Here is a 14,866-nt window from a genome sequence, read left to right on the forward strand (position 1 = left end):
AACGTCATTTTGATTAATAATGTGTATGCGTTAATAGAAGGGAGGTGTACAGTAGGCGTGCATTAATCATGAATGGAATACATTAATACATTATTACGTACGTATACCAAATAGCGAAACTTAGTTAATGGAAGCTATAGTATACGATACATGCTACGCTTCCCATAAAGTAAAGATAAAACAAAACAAAGAAACAAGGCATCTTCTATTTAGTGCGTGTCACCGAGAGAGCTGAGAGCCTAGCTACTATACTAGTCTTGTGTAATTTTCACTTTCACTTGGCACTTGGGATCAATCATGATTTCCACCGAGGAATCATGGACTACTTGGCTCTGTGATTTGGTAATTAAACAAACAAACAACACATTTTCATCTTGCAAATTAAATGAATCCCTGATGACTTTGTTCTTCTTTTGCTCTGATCTGCAGGAAGAAGAGGACTACAGTTTCATCAATGGCATAATAGCAGCCCCTAATAATTACTCAAACTCACAGTCACAGATGAGTAACAATGATAATGAGAGGCCATCCAAGCTTCCCAAGAGCACCACCCCAACCCCAAGACGCAGAAGAACTGGCTCAGCTGGCACTGGCAGATCCCCCCAACACGCCCATGATCACATCATTGCCGAAAGAATGAGAAGGGAAAAGATTAGCCAACAGTTCATAGCACTTTCTGCCCTTATTCCAGGCCTAAAAAAGGTTCAATTTTTCTTGCTCTTTTTTTTTTCTTTTTAGATCTCTTTGGAGTACTAATAGAATGCGTTCAGATGGACAAGGCGACGGTGTTAGGCGACGCTATCAAGTACGTGAAGCAGCTACAAGAGCAAGTGAAGGTTCTAGAAACTGAAAGCAAAAGGAAAAGCGCGGAGTCTGTTGTGTATGTTGAGAAATCTGAGGTGTGCGGAGAGGAAGATGTGTCTGTGTCAGACACTTGGTCAAATTCAGGGGGGGATGGAAACTCATCGTACGAAGTGTCAAAAGCAGTGAGTAGGTCGGTGCTGCCTGAAGTGGAGGCAAGAGTGTCTGAGAAGAACGTCCTCATCCGGATCCACTGCGAGAAACACAAAGGAGTGTTGATGCACATTCTCAAGCTCATTGACAAACTCCATCTCTCTGTTCTTAACACCACTTCCTTGCCTTTTGGAGCCTCCATCGTCGACATAACCATCACTGCCGAGGTACATTAACTGAATTAAATTCATCACATTTACATTATTGAATAATTTATTATGCTTATTGCATCGCATCAGATGGATGACAAGTTCAGCTTAAGCGCGAAGGAGCTTGCTAGAAACATAAGGGTGGGAGTGTTGCAATCGATGTAGAAGAAAGTAACAGGTGTCTGTTTTGTAATTAATGGGATTGCATCATTTTGGGGGTTCAATAATGTTAATGGCTCCAGGGTTCCATCAATGGAATTAAATGGAGTTACCCTTTGGGGCGGAGGGACGGATGAGAGCAGCTATCAATTATGGAGGTTGGGACCCGGCTGGCTGCCTGCATTGAGATTTGAGAGAGGGTTGTGTCTCTGGAAAAGTGGGATTCTGACTGATTGGGAAACCCATAGCCTTGGAATATTGCCACGTCCTGCCAAATAGTTTAGGCCCCTTTCTTTCTTTATAATAAATATTAAATAATCATCTATCTTTGCGCACTTCCTGTTTCCCATGCCCTATTTTCTACATTTTTTTTTCTTTTTTTAATAACACACACACTCGTCTTAGTATCTCCTCCTTTTTCTCCTAATAATTTGGATAGTAATTAGTCTCTCACAAATTAACAAACAAAACTTAAGGCAAAAGTGTATACTATAGAGTATATGAAATATCATATCAACTAAAGACGTTTTCATTGAATAAAAGGGTACATGTACACACACATTATAACCAAGTTACATTCGTGGAGTGGTTAGTTCGCTAGTCTGCTTAGATAAGTATTAAGAGTTTGAATCTCACTTTATACATGTAATAATTCATTAATCAACAATAAACTCTTAAATAGAGCTTCTACAGATTAGTCCAAAATAAAATGTACACACATTACACATAGTTCTACGATTTTCTTAGGTATGTTGAAGCTCTTCCCAGACAACAGATGCGCATCTTTTTTTTTTTTTTTCCAGGTGTGATAGCTCCATTTTGTTTAAAGTGATGAATTCTTAGTCTAACGGCCCAATCCAATTAAACTCCTCGACAAAGGAGAGCTAACCAAAAAAAAATATTGAATAGTGACTAATAAAATAATATTCTTGTCAACCAAGTTGGGTTGGTCTAGTGGTTAGCTCACTAGTCCGCTTAAGCAAGTGTCGGGGGTTCGAATCCCGTCTTGTGCATGCAGCAACCCATTGGCCAGCGGCAAACCCTTAAATGGAACTCAGTACCGCGGCGGATTAGTCCTTGGCCTGCCGGGCTGGGGGATACCGTGGGAAACCAAAAAAAAAAAAAAAATAATATTCTTGTCGCACTTGATGTTCCTAACCAACAGATCATGACTAGATTTTAGCTTTTTACCTTGGCCTCTGCCTATATATATATTTTACTGATTTTTTGGTTAGCAAGTTTTCAGAGGTATTTTACCACAGTTATATTCAAAATCTAACATTTGGGAGTATAATATATTTTATAGAATTTTAGTTAAAAAAAGTTTATAAAAGAAAAAAACAACATAAGTATCTATAAAAATATGTCAAAGATGATTATAACAGATCAAACTATATTTATTAAATATTTATTTTAAAGTTTATAGAATTCTAAAGTTGGACAAATAAACAAGGTTACTCAACACACCTGAATGTAAAATGATAGTTGAAATAATATGAGTAAGAACATACTTGTGTTAGCAAACTTTGTAAATATATAGTTTTATGTTTCTAAGACTAATAGTTTTGTAAATGTATCTAATGAGTCAAATTTCAACTTTTTAACCATTGACACACTGTCTATTAAAAAAAAATATATCTTTCTTTGTATGGTTGACACATCCCACTTGATCTTCATACGTCAACATGGCACTGTTGAATTTCTTAATAGTTCCTTCTACTAATATTTTCTAGACATTTTTCTGGCTAACAGCATGACATTTGATTTGCACGCATTATTTGAAATACTTAAAAATTATTTTCAATTTTTCATCTTCTTTGTTAATTCAATTGACTTTTGTCTGAGAAATGAATTTCCATTTTTGATTCACCCAAAAAAGAATTTCCCTTTTCTAATAATGCTTGTTGGTGACTTCTACTTATATAAGCAAGATTCATCATCCATCCCAATCATTTCCAAACATGATCCCCTAAAATATAGATCTATATATCTGTAGTAGTAGACATCTCGGATTAAATAATTACAAAATTCTTATCACCAAAATAATATGTAATAAAAAATCTGTAAGATCTCTGAAAGGATCCTGGAGTACATATATATTGATTAATGTTAGATGAACTTACATTTAATTATAGCTCCATATTGTTAAAATCTAGTCCTACTTGCATTTGTATAGGCTCGTTCCCCTTCGTTATTCAGATTATTTTCTAATTGAAATTAGATTTCAAGCAAGATTTGCCGTTAAGTAAAGACAACTAACCTAAACTTCGTAAGAAATTAAAATTTGGTTGCACGAACATTTGAGATTTGACAATAGTATTTGCTTTTTTCCCCGGCCCGGAATAAAAAAAAAAGCCTTAAGGTTTTCATATATGAACTAACAATAACAAACGAAACTTAATTAATTAGGTCTATCATTCAATTTCTTTAATGCTGCCACTCTGTAAAGCAGTTAGCTGATTTAAAACAGCAGGACAATTATTACAATTTAAAATACAGATGTGTAATTGGTGCATCTGTGATAACTTTTGATTAATATATTTATGAAGTGAAGAAGTATAGCAGTATATATTATAGATAATTACTTTGATTACTGTAATGCACCAATGTTGTAGTAAGCATGCACTTGAAGAAGTTCAAACCAAACTGCTACATATATTATAAAACGAACAATTAATTAATAATTAAGTAGATATCCTCAATTTCCACATGACAAATAAAAAGAGGAGTATATTACTTACATACTAGATACTACTGTCTATGTTAAGCAAACGATCTAGTCACCAAAGATGAATATGATGAAGGCACGTCAGCAATTGTAGATCACTTGTTATGATATGCTTACCTCATCAACTTTTAGCTATGAGTTATGACAATTCATGAATTCACGGAATTTAGTTTCATGTATAGTAATTAATATTTGTGAGAGATATGATCTTAGTAGTCAAGAAACATCTTGGTCGTCATTGAAAAACTTGCAATGTTGCAATTGTTTAATCTCTAAAGTTAATTAATCACCACAAAAGTTGTTTCAGTTCAATTGATAGTAAAAATAGAAGGTAAATTCTATTCAATCTTGTATAAATAAATTGTAAGTTACTTCTTTATTATATGTCTTATTATTATTGGATGAGATAGGTTGGCTTATCATAATTAAATTCTTAATTTAACTTAAATTTTGTTACCTAATTAATTAATTATGATATAACTTTTTTTATAAATTATTAAAATTATTAGAAAAGTTTTATTATATAATTTTTATTTTTTTCAAATTACATATATTAATTAATTTCAACTACAAAATAAAAAAATCTAAAAAAAAATTTCCATTTCTCTTAACAATGAAATTAGATCCGTTAAAAACATTTCAAAGCAATGAATTTTTTCAAATACTTGGCTTTTAAAGCAATGAAAATTGAAAGCATTTTAATTCAAATTTTTTTCCAAACTACAGCCATTGTTGCTCAACATAGCCATGAAGACATGCTTACGACGCCCACAAACTAAAATGCAAAGGAAGATATGAATGGACAGCCAAAAAAAAAAAAAACATCGAAATGCAAACAGAACGTAGTTACCATGAATTAATGCATGTATATGTCGTTTGAAATAACTTTTTAATTGATCTATAAAAATGATGAATAATAAATAGATACAATTAATTAGTAAGAACAATAAAAATACAATCATTCATATGATTGATTGAGTTGTTAAACAGCATTTTCATCGATGTTATTAAGAGAAGTTATAGTGATAGTAAACATTGAACTCATCTCTGATCTATTTATTTATTTATTTATTTACTCCTTTTTCAACTACATCAATCCTAATCGACATGTCGTTGTTGATATTGATATTTGAATTTTAAATAGATTTTAGTGTCTAAAGTTGATTTGTAATAGAAGTTGCCATAGCTATATTGAAATTAAGATGAAAACTTAGTTACAGTTATTTTTATATAAAATTAATAGAGAGTTATTAAATAATAATTTAGTTAAATTTATTATTTAATAATTTAGCTATTAACTTTATATGAAGTTAATTGTACTTAAATTTAATTCCAGCCTAAAAAAAATTACGGACGACCTCACTTATCACGTGATATTGATAATCCAGTTTCTGTTTTGTCCTTATTCGATTGTTAAGAAGCAGTAGCCAAAACTAAGCAACTTGCTAAGACTGGCATCTAATGCATAAAATTGGGGATTAAAGTCAAAATTAAATGGTCAAACGCGTAGTTTGTCATCTTCTGTGATGTTTCCTGGTATGTTATTTAATTGTGGGTGTGGTTGATTCATATGGTGCACCATGTAAAATGCTCTCGTTGATGAGTATTAAACTTTAGACTAGAATTCTATGTCAAAAAGCAATAGGTGGTGGGTGCAATGATAAATATGTTGCAGGCCTATATTGCATTCTTTTAAAAAAGCGAGAACTTTGAGGCCTTTCATTTTTAATTTAATCGGAACATAGTACCTTCAAGGCTTGAAATATAAACTTTAAAATCTCAAAAATAACTCTAGATTGAATTTCAATGAATAGAAAGTATGAAAATTGCCATCAACATGGTCCGCTTTTATGTAATAATGTAACAATCGCTAACAGAACTTTTAATTTCTCTTAAAAAGATGATCAATATGTGAAAATTAATCTTGTAATTTAATATTTATTGTGCAAATAAACCAGTTCATCAATCACATATATGATACTCGTTCTAGTTATCTCCTATTTGCTACCAAAAGTTGTAGTAGTTGGACAGGTTCACCTAAATGATAGTATATAGTAGAATTGCCTTATGTGTTAGAAATGATGTGTAATATATTGTTGACGTGGCATGATTTTAGTGGTTGGTGTGGGAGAGCAAAGGGAGGAGAGAGCATCTGCACTGTCTGGGTCAACGCTCATCTACATACAAGTCAACTCGTTTCCTATCACAGTGTTCATTAGATCTCTTAGCTAGCATTGGTAATAATAATAGAGGAAATAAAAGAAGGCAAAATTTGACCAGTGATTAGTGAAGACAGGGATGAGCCGCATTCAAAGGCAAATAGTCTATTAACGCTTTCACACGTGTTCTATAGTCTATACACCCGGCATCTGAACCGTGTACGCTGCCCCCTATATATAATACAACTCCTTCAAGGCTTTCAAAATAATCTCAAATTATTCACTCTTCCAAAACAATCTTGTTCAATAATCACAAGCTAAGACGAAGTGAAAGATGATGGAAATTGCATCCAGCAACTACTTGGCTGAATTTGTAAGCATACTAAACATACTTGGCAGAGTAACCAAAGCAATGAATTAATTAATAATAATAATTTGTTTGACATGAACAGGGAATGGAAGAATATTCTAGCAGCTTCCAGGAATACCCGATGATGATGAATTCATTTGAAGAAATGCTTGATAAGTTTGAGATGGACATGCAATCTATGTCATCAGCCTACTCTGAAACCAAACCACCACCACATCAACTTCAATCCCCTTTTAACACTGCCATGCCTTCTAGATCCGCCTCTCCATCACCACCCAAACTTATCTCCTTTGAGGCACCGTCTCTTCCTAATTCTTCCAACATTAAGAACCCTAATCTGATGATGGACGACCACATTCACTTCTCTGCTTTCTTCAACCATGATAATCCACCGCATAAGGTCCTTCCCGCCACAGCTAGGAACCCAATCCAAGCTCAGGAGCATGTAATCGCCGAAAGAAAACGCCGGGAAAAGCTCAGCCAGAGGTTCGTCGCTCTTTCCGCCATGGTCCCTGGCCTCAAGAAGGTATATTATATGTGAATTAAGTGAAATTTAATAATAATTATCATTAAATGAATTATTTGATATGGTTGGGATTGGGAACAGATGGACAAGGCTTCAATTTTAGGAGATGCCATAAAATATGTGAAGCAACTACAGGAACGAGTGCAGTTTTTGGAGGAGGAGAAGGCTAGAAAGAAAACTATGGTTGAATCAGGGGTGGCAGTAAAGAGATGTTTCGTGTTTGTTGAAGATGAAGATAATAATGAGAACGAAATTTCAGCAGCAGCAGCATTATTGGATGGAAATTGTAATACACTTCCGGAAATCAAAGCAAGAGTTAGTGGTAAAGACGTACTCATCAGAATCCACTGCCATAAACAAGAGTGCAAGAACAGTAGGGGTGCTCGTGAGGCTGCAATACTCTCCGTATTAGAGAAGCATAATCTCACTGTTCACACAACCACCTCTTTGCCCTTCGGCAATGACACTCTCGATATCACTATTCTCGCTCAGGTACCAATTAGTTTAATTAATGCATTTCTTTCTAAGTTCCATTATCTGAATTGTGCTTCTATGTGTTTTTGATGATGAAGATGAAGAAGGAATGCTCCATTAGGACAAAGGATCTAGTAGGAAGCCTACGGGTGGCATTGACACAATTCAGTTGAAGATGGTGCATGCATGATCATCATCACGATTACAGCAATAATAATAATAATGATGATACTTTTTACCGCAGTGCTTTCATATATCAGTATATGAATGAAGGCCCTGTGTGTTTCTCATAGTGTTGTTTGATTTCTTCCATTATTGGCTAGCTGGGTTAGTTACACCCTATCCCAGATCAGAGAGTAGCTAGCTTAGCATATTCTTTTCCTCTTCTTCAAGAGGTGGATTTTTTTGAGAGGTCTTCACTTATCATATATATTACACAGTGATACAGACCTCTTTGTAATTCCCTCTTTTATTATTGTTGAGAAAAGGATTTTGTTTCATAAACTATATATATAGCATGTACTTATGTATTATATTTTAGAAATTATTGTTCCTATTGTCGTTTTATATATACTACTTCTGTGTAAATTTAATAATTTATCAACTTGCTGATTATCATTGGTATATATTGTGCTCTTTGCAAATCTTCTCTTCAATTCTTCTCTATGTTTTTGTTTGTCCTTTCCAAAGGCACAACTCTGATCTCTATTTGTTAATTTATTATTACAAGTTAGATAACTTGTTCTGGATTGGTGACGTTAAGTTTAAACTAATTTATGTGTGTTCTTAACTTCTTGAAGACGCAATGTCAAACCGATGCCTCCAAACAGTTATACAAGTTTTTTAATACTTAAATAACAAAAAGGAAGGTATTCATTTGTTCATACGATACCAATGTCAAACATGTAGTATCTAGGGTGTAAGTTGTCGAATCGAATCGAAAATTATCGTAAACTGAACTGAAAATTACAATAACTAATTTGAAAACTGAAAAAATGATTTTTTTTTGTTTTTTCTGACAAAACCGATCGGTTCGGTTCGGTTTTCGGTTGGTTTGATAGAAATTGAACTGAATCAAACCAAACCGAATATATGCATCAATTTCAATGTTTTAACAATTTTAATATTTAACCTAACAACAAAAATTCCTAATTCCTAACCATTCAATGTTTTACTCTTATTATTATAGTTTATTGACTATTTTGAATCTTTAATTATTGTGATTCATATTTTTCTCATTAAAAATTAAAAACCGAAAAAATCGACCAAATCAAACCGCTATTAATTCAGTTCGATTTGATTCGGTTGTTGTAAAAGCAGCAAACTGAACGGTTATGTATCTGTAAAAACCGAACATATCGGTTCGATTGGTTTTGATCCAAAGCCGAACCAATAACATCCATAATAGTATCAAATGTCTACATTATACTTTCAAGAGTCACTTAAATCAAGACAACTAAAATATCTTTTTATAAATATTTTTTAACAATTAAAATTTAATATATGTAATCGATTAAACAGTATTATTTCTATCATAATTAGATTGAACAAATTAATTTAGTTGAAAAATTGATAAATCAGATTTTAAACCAATTTAAATTAATATTCTCTTTTATAAAAAATAATTATAATATTTTTATTATAAAAAATATTAAAATATTCCTATTCTATATATATATATATTTATTTATTTATTTATTTATTTATTTATATTGAGAATCCAAAATTTTAACTCTATGATGATACAGAAAAAAGAGAAGGGTTAGAATTTAAAATTCTCAAAAAAGAAATATATATAAAAATATTTTAGTCATTTTTTATAATAAGGATATTATAGTCATTTTTATATAAAAATATTAATTTACACTAGTTTAAGATTGGTTTACTGTCGATTTTTTGGCCAAATCAATTTATTTAATCTAATTTTGATAAAATAACACAATTTAATCAATTTTATGTATTAAATTTTAAGGCAAATCACTGAAATAAGCTAATGGGAGGAAAAATTACACAAATCAGCCAAATCAAAAACTGGTTCACGAATCAACCAAGAGACATTTCTATATAGTTCGAATTACCCTAATTCAAACTTTATTTCCATGTAATTCGAATCACCCTAATTCGAATTACACACACGCACACACCCACTAATTCGAATTAACCTGATTCGAATTACACCCACAATAATTCGAATCAGGGTGATTCGAATTACACACACATGCACATAGTAATTCGAATGGGTCAAATTTGAATTACTCATGAGTTAATTCTGCCATTCTTTTATTAAAAATTAATAATTTATTAAAAAATTAATAATTTAAAATTAAAAATATATATTTTATTTATACATTAAAAAAACTACAAAATATTTAATTACGAGACTTTTTTAAAATATTAATGAATTATCAATTCGAATTTCATACAATACTCTTTTGTCATTTTTTTTGTTTTTTTAATAATTTTTTTTATAAATTAAATCAAAATATATGCATCAATTTCAATGTTTTAACAATTTTAATATTTAACCTAACAACAAAAATTCCTAATTCCTAACCATTCAATGTTTTACTCTTATTATTATAGTTTATTGACTATTTTGAATCTTTAATTATTGTGATTCATATTTTTCTCATTAAAAATTAAAAACCGAAAAAATCGACCAAATCAAACCGCTATTAATTCAGTTCGATTTGATTCGGTTGTTGTAAAAGCAGCAAACTGAACGGTTATGTATCTGTAAAAACCGAACATATCGGTTCGATTGGTTTTGATCCAAAGCCGAACCAATAACATCCATAATAGTATCAAATGTCTACATTATACTTTCAAGAGTCACTTAAATCAAGACAACTAAAATATCTTTTTATAAATATTTTTTAACAATTAAAATTTAATATATGTAATCGATTAAACAGTATTATTTCTATCATAATTAGATTGAACAAATTAATTTAGTTGAAAAATTGATAAATCAGATTTTAAACCAATTTAAATTAATATTCTCTTTTATAAAAAATAATTATAATATTTTATTATAAAAAATATTAAAATATTCCTATTCTATATATATATATATTTATTTATTTATTTATTTATTTATTTATATTGAGAATCCAAAATTTTAACTCTATGATGATACAGAAAAAAGAGAAGGGTTAGAATTTAAAATTCTCAAAAAAGAAATATATATAAAAATATTTTAGTCATTTTTTATAATAAGGATATTATAGTCATTTTTATATAAAAAATATTAATTTACACTAGTTTAAGATTGGTTTACTGTCGATTTTTTGGCCAAATCAATTTATTTAATCTAATTTTGATAAAATAACACAATTTAATCAATTTTATGTATTAAATTTTAAGGCAAATCACTGAAATAAGCTAATGGGAGGAAAAATTACACAAATCAGCCAAATCAAAAACTGGTTCACGAATCAACCAAGAGACATTTCTATATAGTTCGAATTACCCTAATTCAAACTTTATTTCCATGTAATTCGAATCACCCTAATTCGAATTACACACACGCACACACCCACTAATTCGAATTAACCTGATTCGAATTACACCACAATAATTCGAATCAGGTGATTCGAATTACACACACATGCACATAGTAATTCGAATGGGTCAAATTTGAATTACTCATGAGTTAATTCTGCCCATTCTTTTATTAAAAAATTAATAATTTATTAAAAAAATTAATAATTTAAAAATTAAAAAATATATATTTTATTTATACATTAAAAAAAACTAACAAAATATTTAATTACGAGACTTTTTTAAAATATTAATGAATTATCAATTCGAATTTCATACAATACTCTTTTGTCCATTTTTAATAGCTCATGAATATTTTTTAATAAATTTTTTAATAAATTTATTTAAATTATACCACAAAAAAATATTTTATTCTATACAAAATAATTTTAAAAAATGGCTTAAAAGATGTTAGGAGTATTATAAAAATTTGTAATGTCCTAATGACTTAGGACATTAAAAAAATACTCTACATAGTCAATAATAATTTAGAAATGACAGAAAATATATTTTTATCATGTATTTACTTAAATTACTAGAATATTACAAACTTTTATAGTACTCATAACATCTTTTAAGCCATTTTTTTAAAAATTGTTTTGCATAGAAAATGGCTTAAAATGACTTAAAATACCCTTTTTTATTCTATGAGCTATTAAAAATGGACAAAAGAGTATTATATGAAATTCGAATTGATAGCTCATTAATATTTTAAAGAAGTCTCATAATTAAATATTTTGTTAACTTTTTTTAATGCATGAAATAAAATATATATTTTTCAATTTTTTAATTATTAATTTTTTAATAAAAGAATGGGCAGAATTAACTCATGAGTAATTCGAATCTGACCAATTCGAATTACTATGTGCACGTGTATATGTGTAATTCGAATCACCCTGATTCGAAGTGTAATTCGAATCAGGTTAATTCGAATTAGTGGATGTGAGCGTGTATGTAATTCGATTCAGGATGATTTGAATTACATGGAAATGATGTTCGAATTAGGGTGATTCGAACTATATAGAAATGTCTCTTGATTGATTCGTGAACTAATTTTTTATGTTGCTGATTTGTGTAATTTTTTCCTCTTCTTGACTTATTGATGTGATTTGCCCTAAATTTTAATTAATAAAAAATAAAACATTTTTATTTGAGTAATTTCTATACTTTTAGATTCTAACTAGATGTGAAAATTTACACACAAATAATTATTATATACTTTAATTTTACTGTATTATTAATATGGCTTCAGTCAATAGTGTTAGTCTTATAAGCGTGAGAAATATACGAAATTAGTCCTATATATAAAAAAAAAACAAAGAGTTTATAATAACATGAAAAATTTATTAACTCATTATATATGATTTTTATATTTTTAATCAATTGTATACCTTATGATAAAGAAGGATGCAATAAAACTGCATCCAATTCTGGAAGAGTATTGTTACTTTTCTGGTTTGCGTAACCGAATGATGTATATATATATATATAAGGTAACACCCTTGACTTGCTCTAATGTTTATGGTTCATATTATGGTCGGTGATCATATGTTCAACGAAAATACAAAATATATATTTGGGTGGTTTTAATTTATTGGTGTTAATGATTCGTCCATTTTCTCTTTTTTCCCACTAGCTTTATGTCAAATAGTACTTTGTCTGAAAAAAGAAAAAGAGGAAAGCTTGCGGTGAAAACTCGACTACGATCAACGAATGGAGTTTCTTAGGAGATATTTGGATTATTTAGAATAACAAAAATATTATTTATATACTAAAATTAATTTATTAAAATTAGTTACTATTGTATTTATATATAAATATATGTATGATTTAATTTATTTTTAATGTATATTTATATTTTAATATGTATTTTATATTAATGACTAATTTTGATGACTAATTTTAATATAAACTTAACATAATCAATATAATAATATAATATTATTATTTTTTATAAATATTTAATCAAAAATAATTTGTATTCATATTTATAGATATTTTACATACAAAAAATATATAATTTGTATATATATTTATTAAAATTTTACACATATAAATTAATACAATTTACACTCATATATATATATATATAAATTAATAAAATTTATTTGTTAAAAATAATATAATATTTATACTAATCAAATAATAATAAAATAATTAAAAATTACTGGTTCAAAAAATTTTTCAAGTTAAATATTATCGAAATTCATTGTTACATAAAGTTTTTTAATATAAATTATATGACTTGCAATAAATTCAGTTATATGAATCTAAAAAATATATAAATTTGTCTAAAAAGAAACTTAGGTCAGAGCCAGTCATCAACAACTCAAAAATTGGTTACTAGCTATCTGAATGAAAATTCATGTCAAAAACAAAGTTTATTTGGGCACTGCTTATTATTTGACATTGAATTGGTTCATGCATGTTGCCGTTTCCCCTCAACTTCGTGTAAGAATCATAAGATGCATCGAAAACAAAATGTAGTTATGTAAAAAGAAAAAAAAAATAGAAAGGTGCCTTTGATGTGTTTGATCTCTCTTAGTCCATAAAGCAGCATAAATAGCGCTAAAATTATGATGTGAGACAACACAATGTGGTAGCTAAACATATTTGACAGCGATTTTTAATTTGTTTTTTAAAGAAATTGAAAGATTGACAACGACTTTTTTGGATACTCATCATCATTATTTTTTCTCTTTTGCTTTTTCAATCTGTCCTCCAACGGATGTTTTTTGGACGCTAATTACCTAATGCTTTATCTTTTTTATTTTTTCTTTTTATCCTTGATTTTGTAGGACTAATTTTCTGTGAATTTAAATTTTATCTAAAAATTTAGTATTAAACAATAACTTATTGTATAGACACCCAAAAAAAAAAACTTATTGTATGGAGAAGATAAAATTTAAACTTTTAATATTTATTTAAATAAATTAATAGTTTAATTATTAGACTAACTTAAATTAGTTACTTAATATTTTATAATTTTATTAATAGTAAATATGAATGAATTTAGAACTTATTTAAAAATTATTTAATATGAGAAAAAGAATTTTTTTAATTTACTTTTATTTGAAATTCAATTTCATGATTTAAAATGACTGTAATATATTAATAAAATTAAATTAAATTTTTTATTTTGGAATAATTTTATATGAAACAAAGTTATTTTATTAATTGTAAATAAAGATATTTTGATATTTGATATATTAAGTTTGAAGGTGAGAATTAACTTAAAAATTAATTTTTTTTGTCCGATTTATAAATAAAAAAATTAAAATTAAAATTTTTTAAAATGATTCAAAATTATTTATTTTAGTTATTCCAAAATAAAAAAAAAGAATTTAATTATTGAGAAAGTTCTAATTCATAACATTTGAAACAGATTCTTAGTATCATATGTCGATATGTGTAAAAAACTAAAAATATAATTCTGGATTTTTTTTTTGTTAGAAATGTGATGGTGAAGAGCTTGATGGACCAACTGGGCTTTTCCGTTATCTGATTCTTGGTCTACTTACTTATACGAAACGAGTTCAAGGTCCAAACAGGGCATTTCACCAGGAAAAAAAATGGATTTCCAACAAAAATCGTGTAGTGGACTTTTTGTTGTTTTCAATTGTTACAAGATAAAATAATGTGGTTTGTCTACAGGCCCACCCGCCAAACATAACAGATATTAATTGGATTTTTAGATACAACTGTTCTTTCTATATTAGAATAAATTAATTTTTATTAAAATTA

The 14,866-nt window shown here is 28.8% G+C and overlaps 2 protein-coding genes across 2 annotated transcripts; both read left to right on the plus strand.

The window, feature by feature from the left end:
- On the plus strand, positions 1-1,657 carry LOC112800440 (transcription factor NAI1-like). Its single transcript, XM_025842721.3, has 4 exons — positions 1-342; positions 430-702; positions 771-1,181; positions 1,254-1,657. Exons 1-4 carry the CDS (start codon positions 298-300, stop codon positions 1,326-1,328), a joined length of 804 nt encoding a protein of 267 aa, XP_025698506.1. The 5' UTR covers positions 1-297; the 3' UTR covers positions 1,329-1,657.
- Positions 1,658-6,429: 4,772 nt separating this feature from the next.
- On the plus strand, positions 6,430-8,205 carry LOC112800441 (transcription factor bHLH19-like). Its single transcript, XM_025842722.3, has 4 exons — positions 6,430-6,582; positions 6,662-7,105; positions 7,187-7,597; positions 7,678-8,205. Exons 1-4 carry the CDS (start codon positions 6,544-6,546, stop codon positions 7,750-7,752), a joined length of 969 nt encoding a protein of 322 aa, XP_025698507.1. The 5' UTR covers positions 6,430-6,543; the 3' UTR covers positions 7,753-8,205.
- The last annotated feature ends 6,661 nt before the right edge of the window (positions 8,206-14,866 follow it).

This window comes from Arachis hypogaea, chromosome 5 (genome assembly GCF_003086295.3).
Source record: "Arachis hypogaea cultivar Tifrunner chromosome 5, arahy.Tifrunner.gnm2.J5K5, whole genome shotgun sequence".
In the NCBI taxonomy this organism is placed as follows: domain Eukaryota; kingdom Viridiplantae; phylum Streptophyta; class Magnoliopsida; order Fabales; family Fabaceae; genus Arachis; species Arachis hypogaea.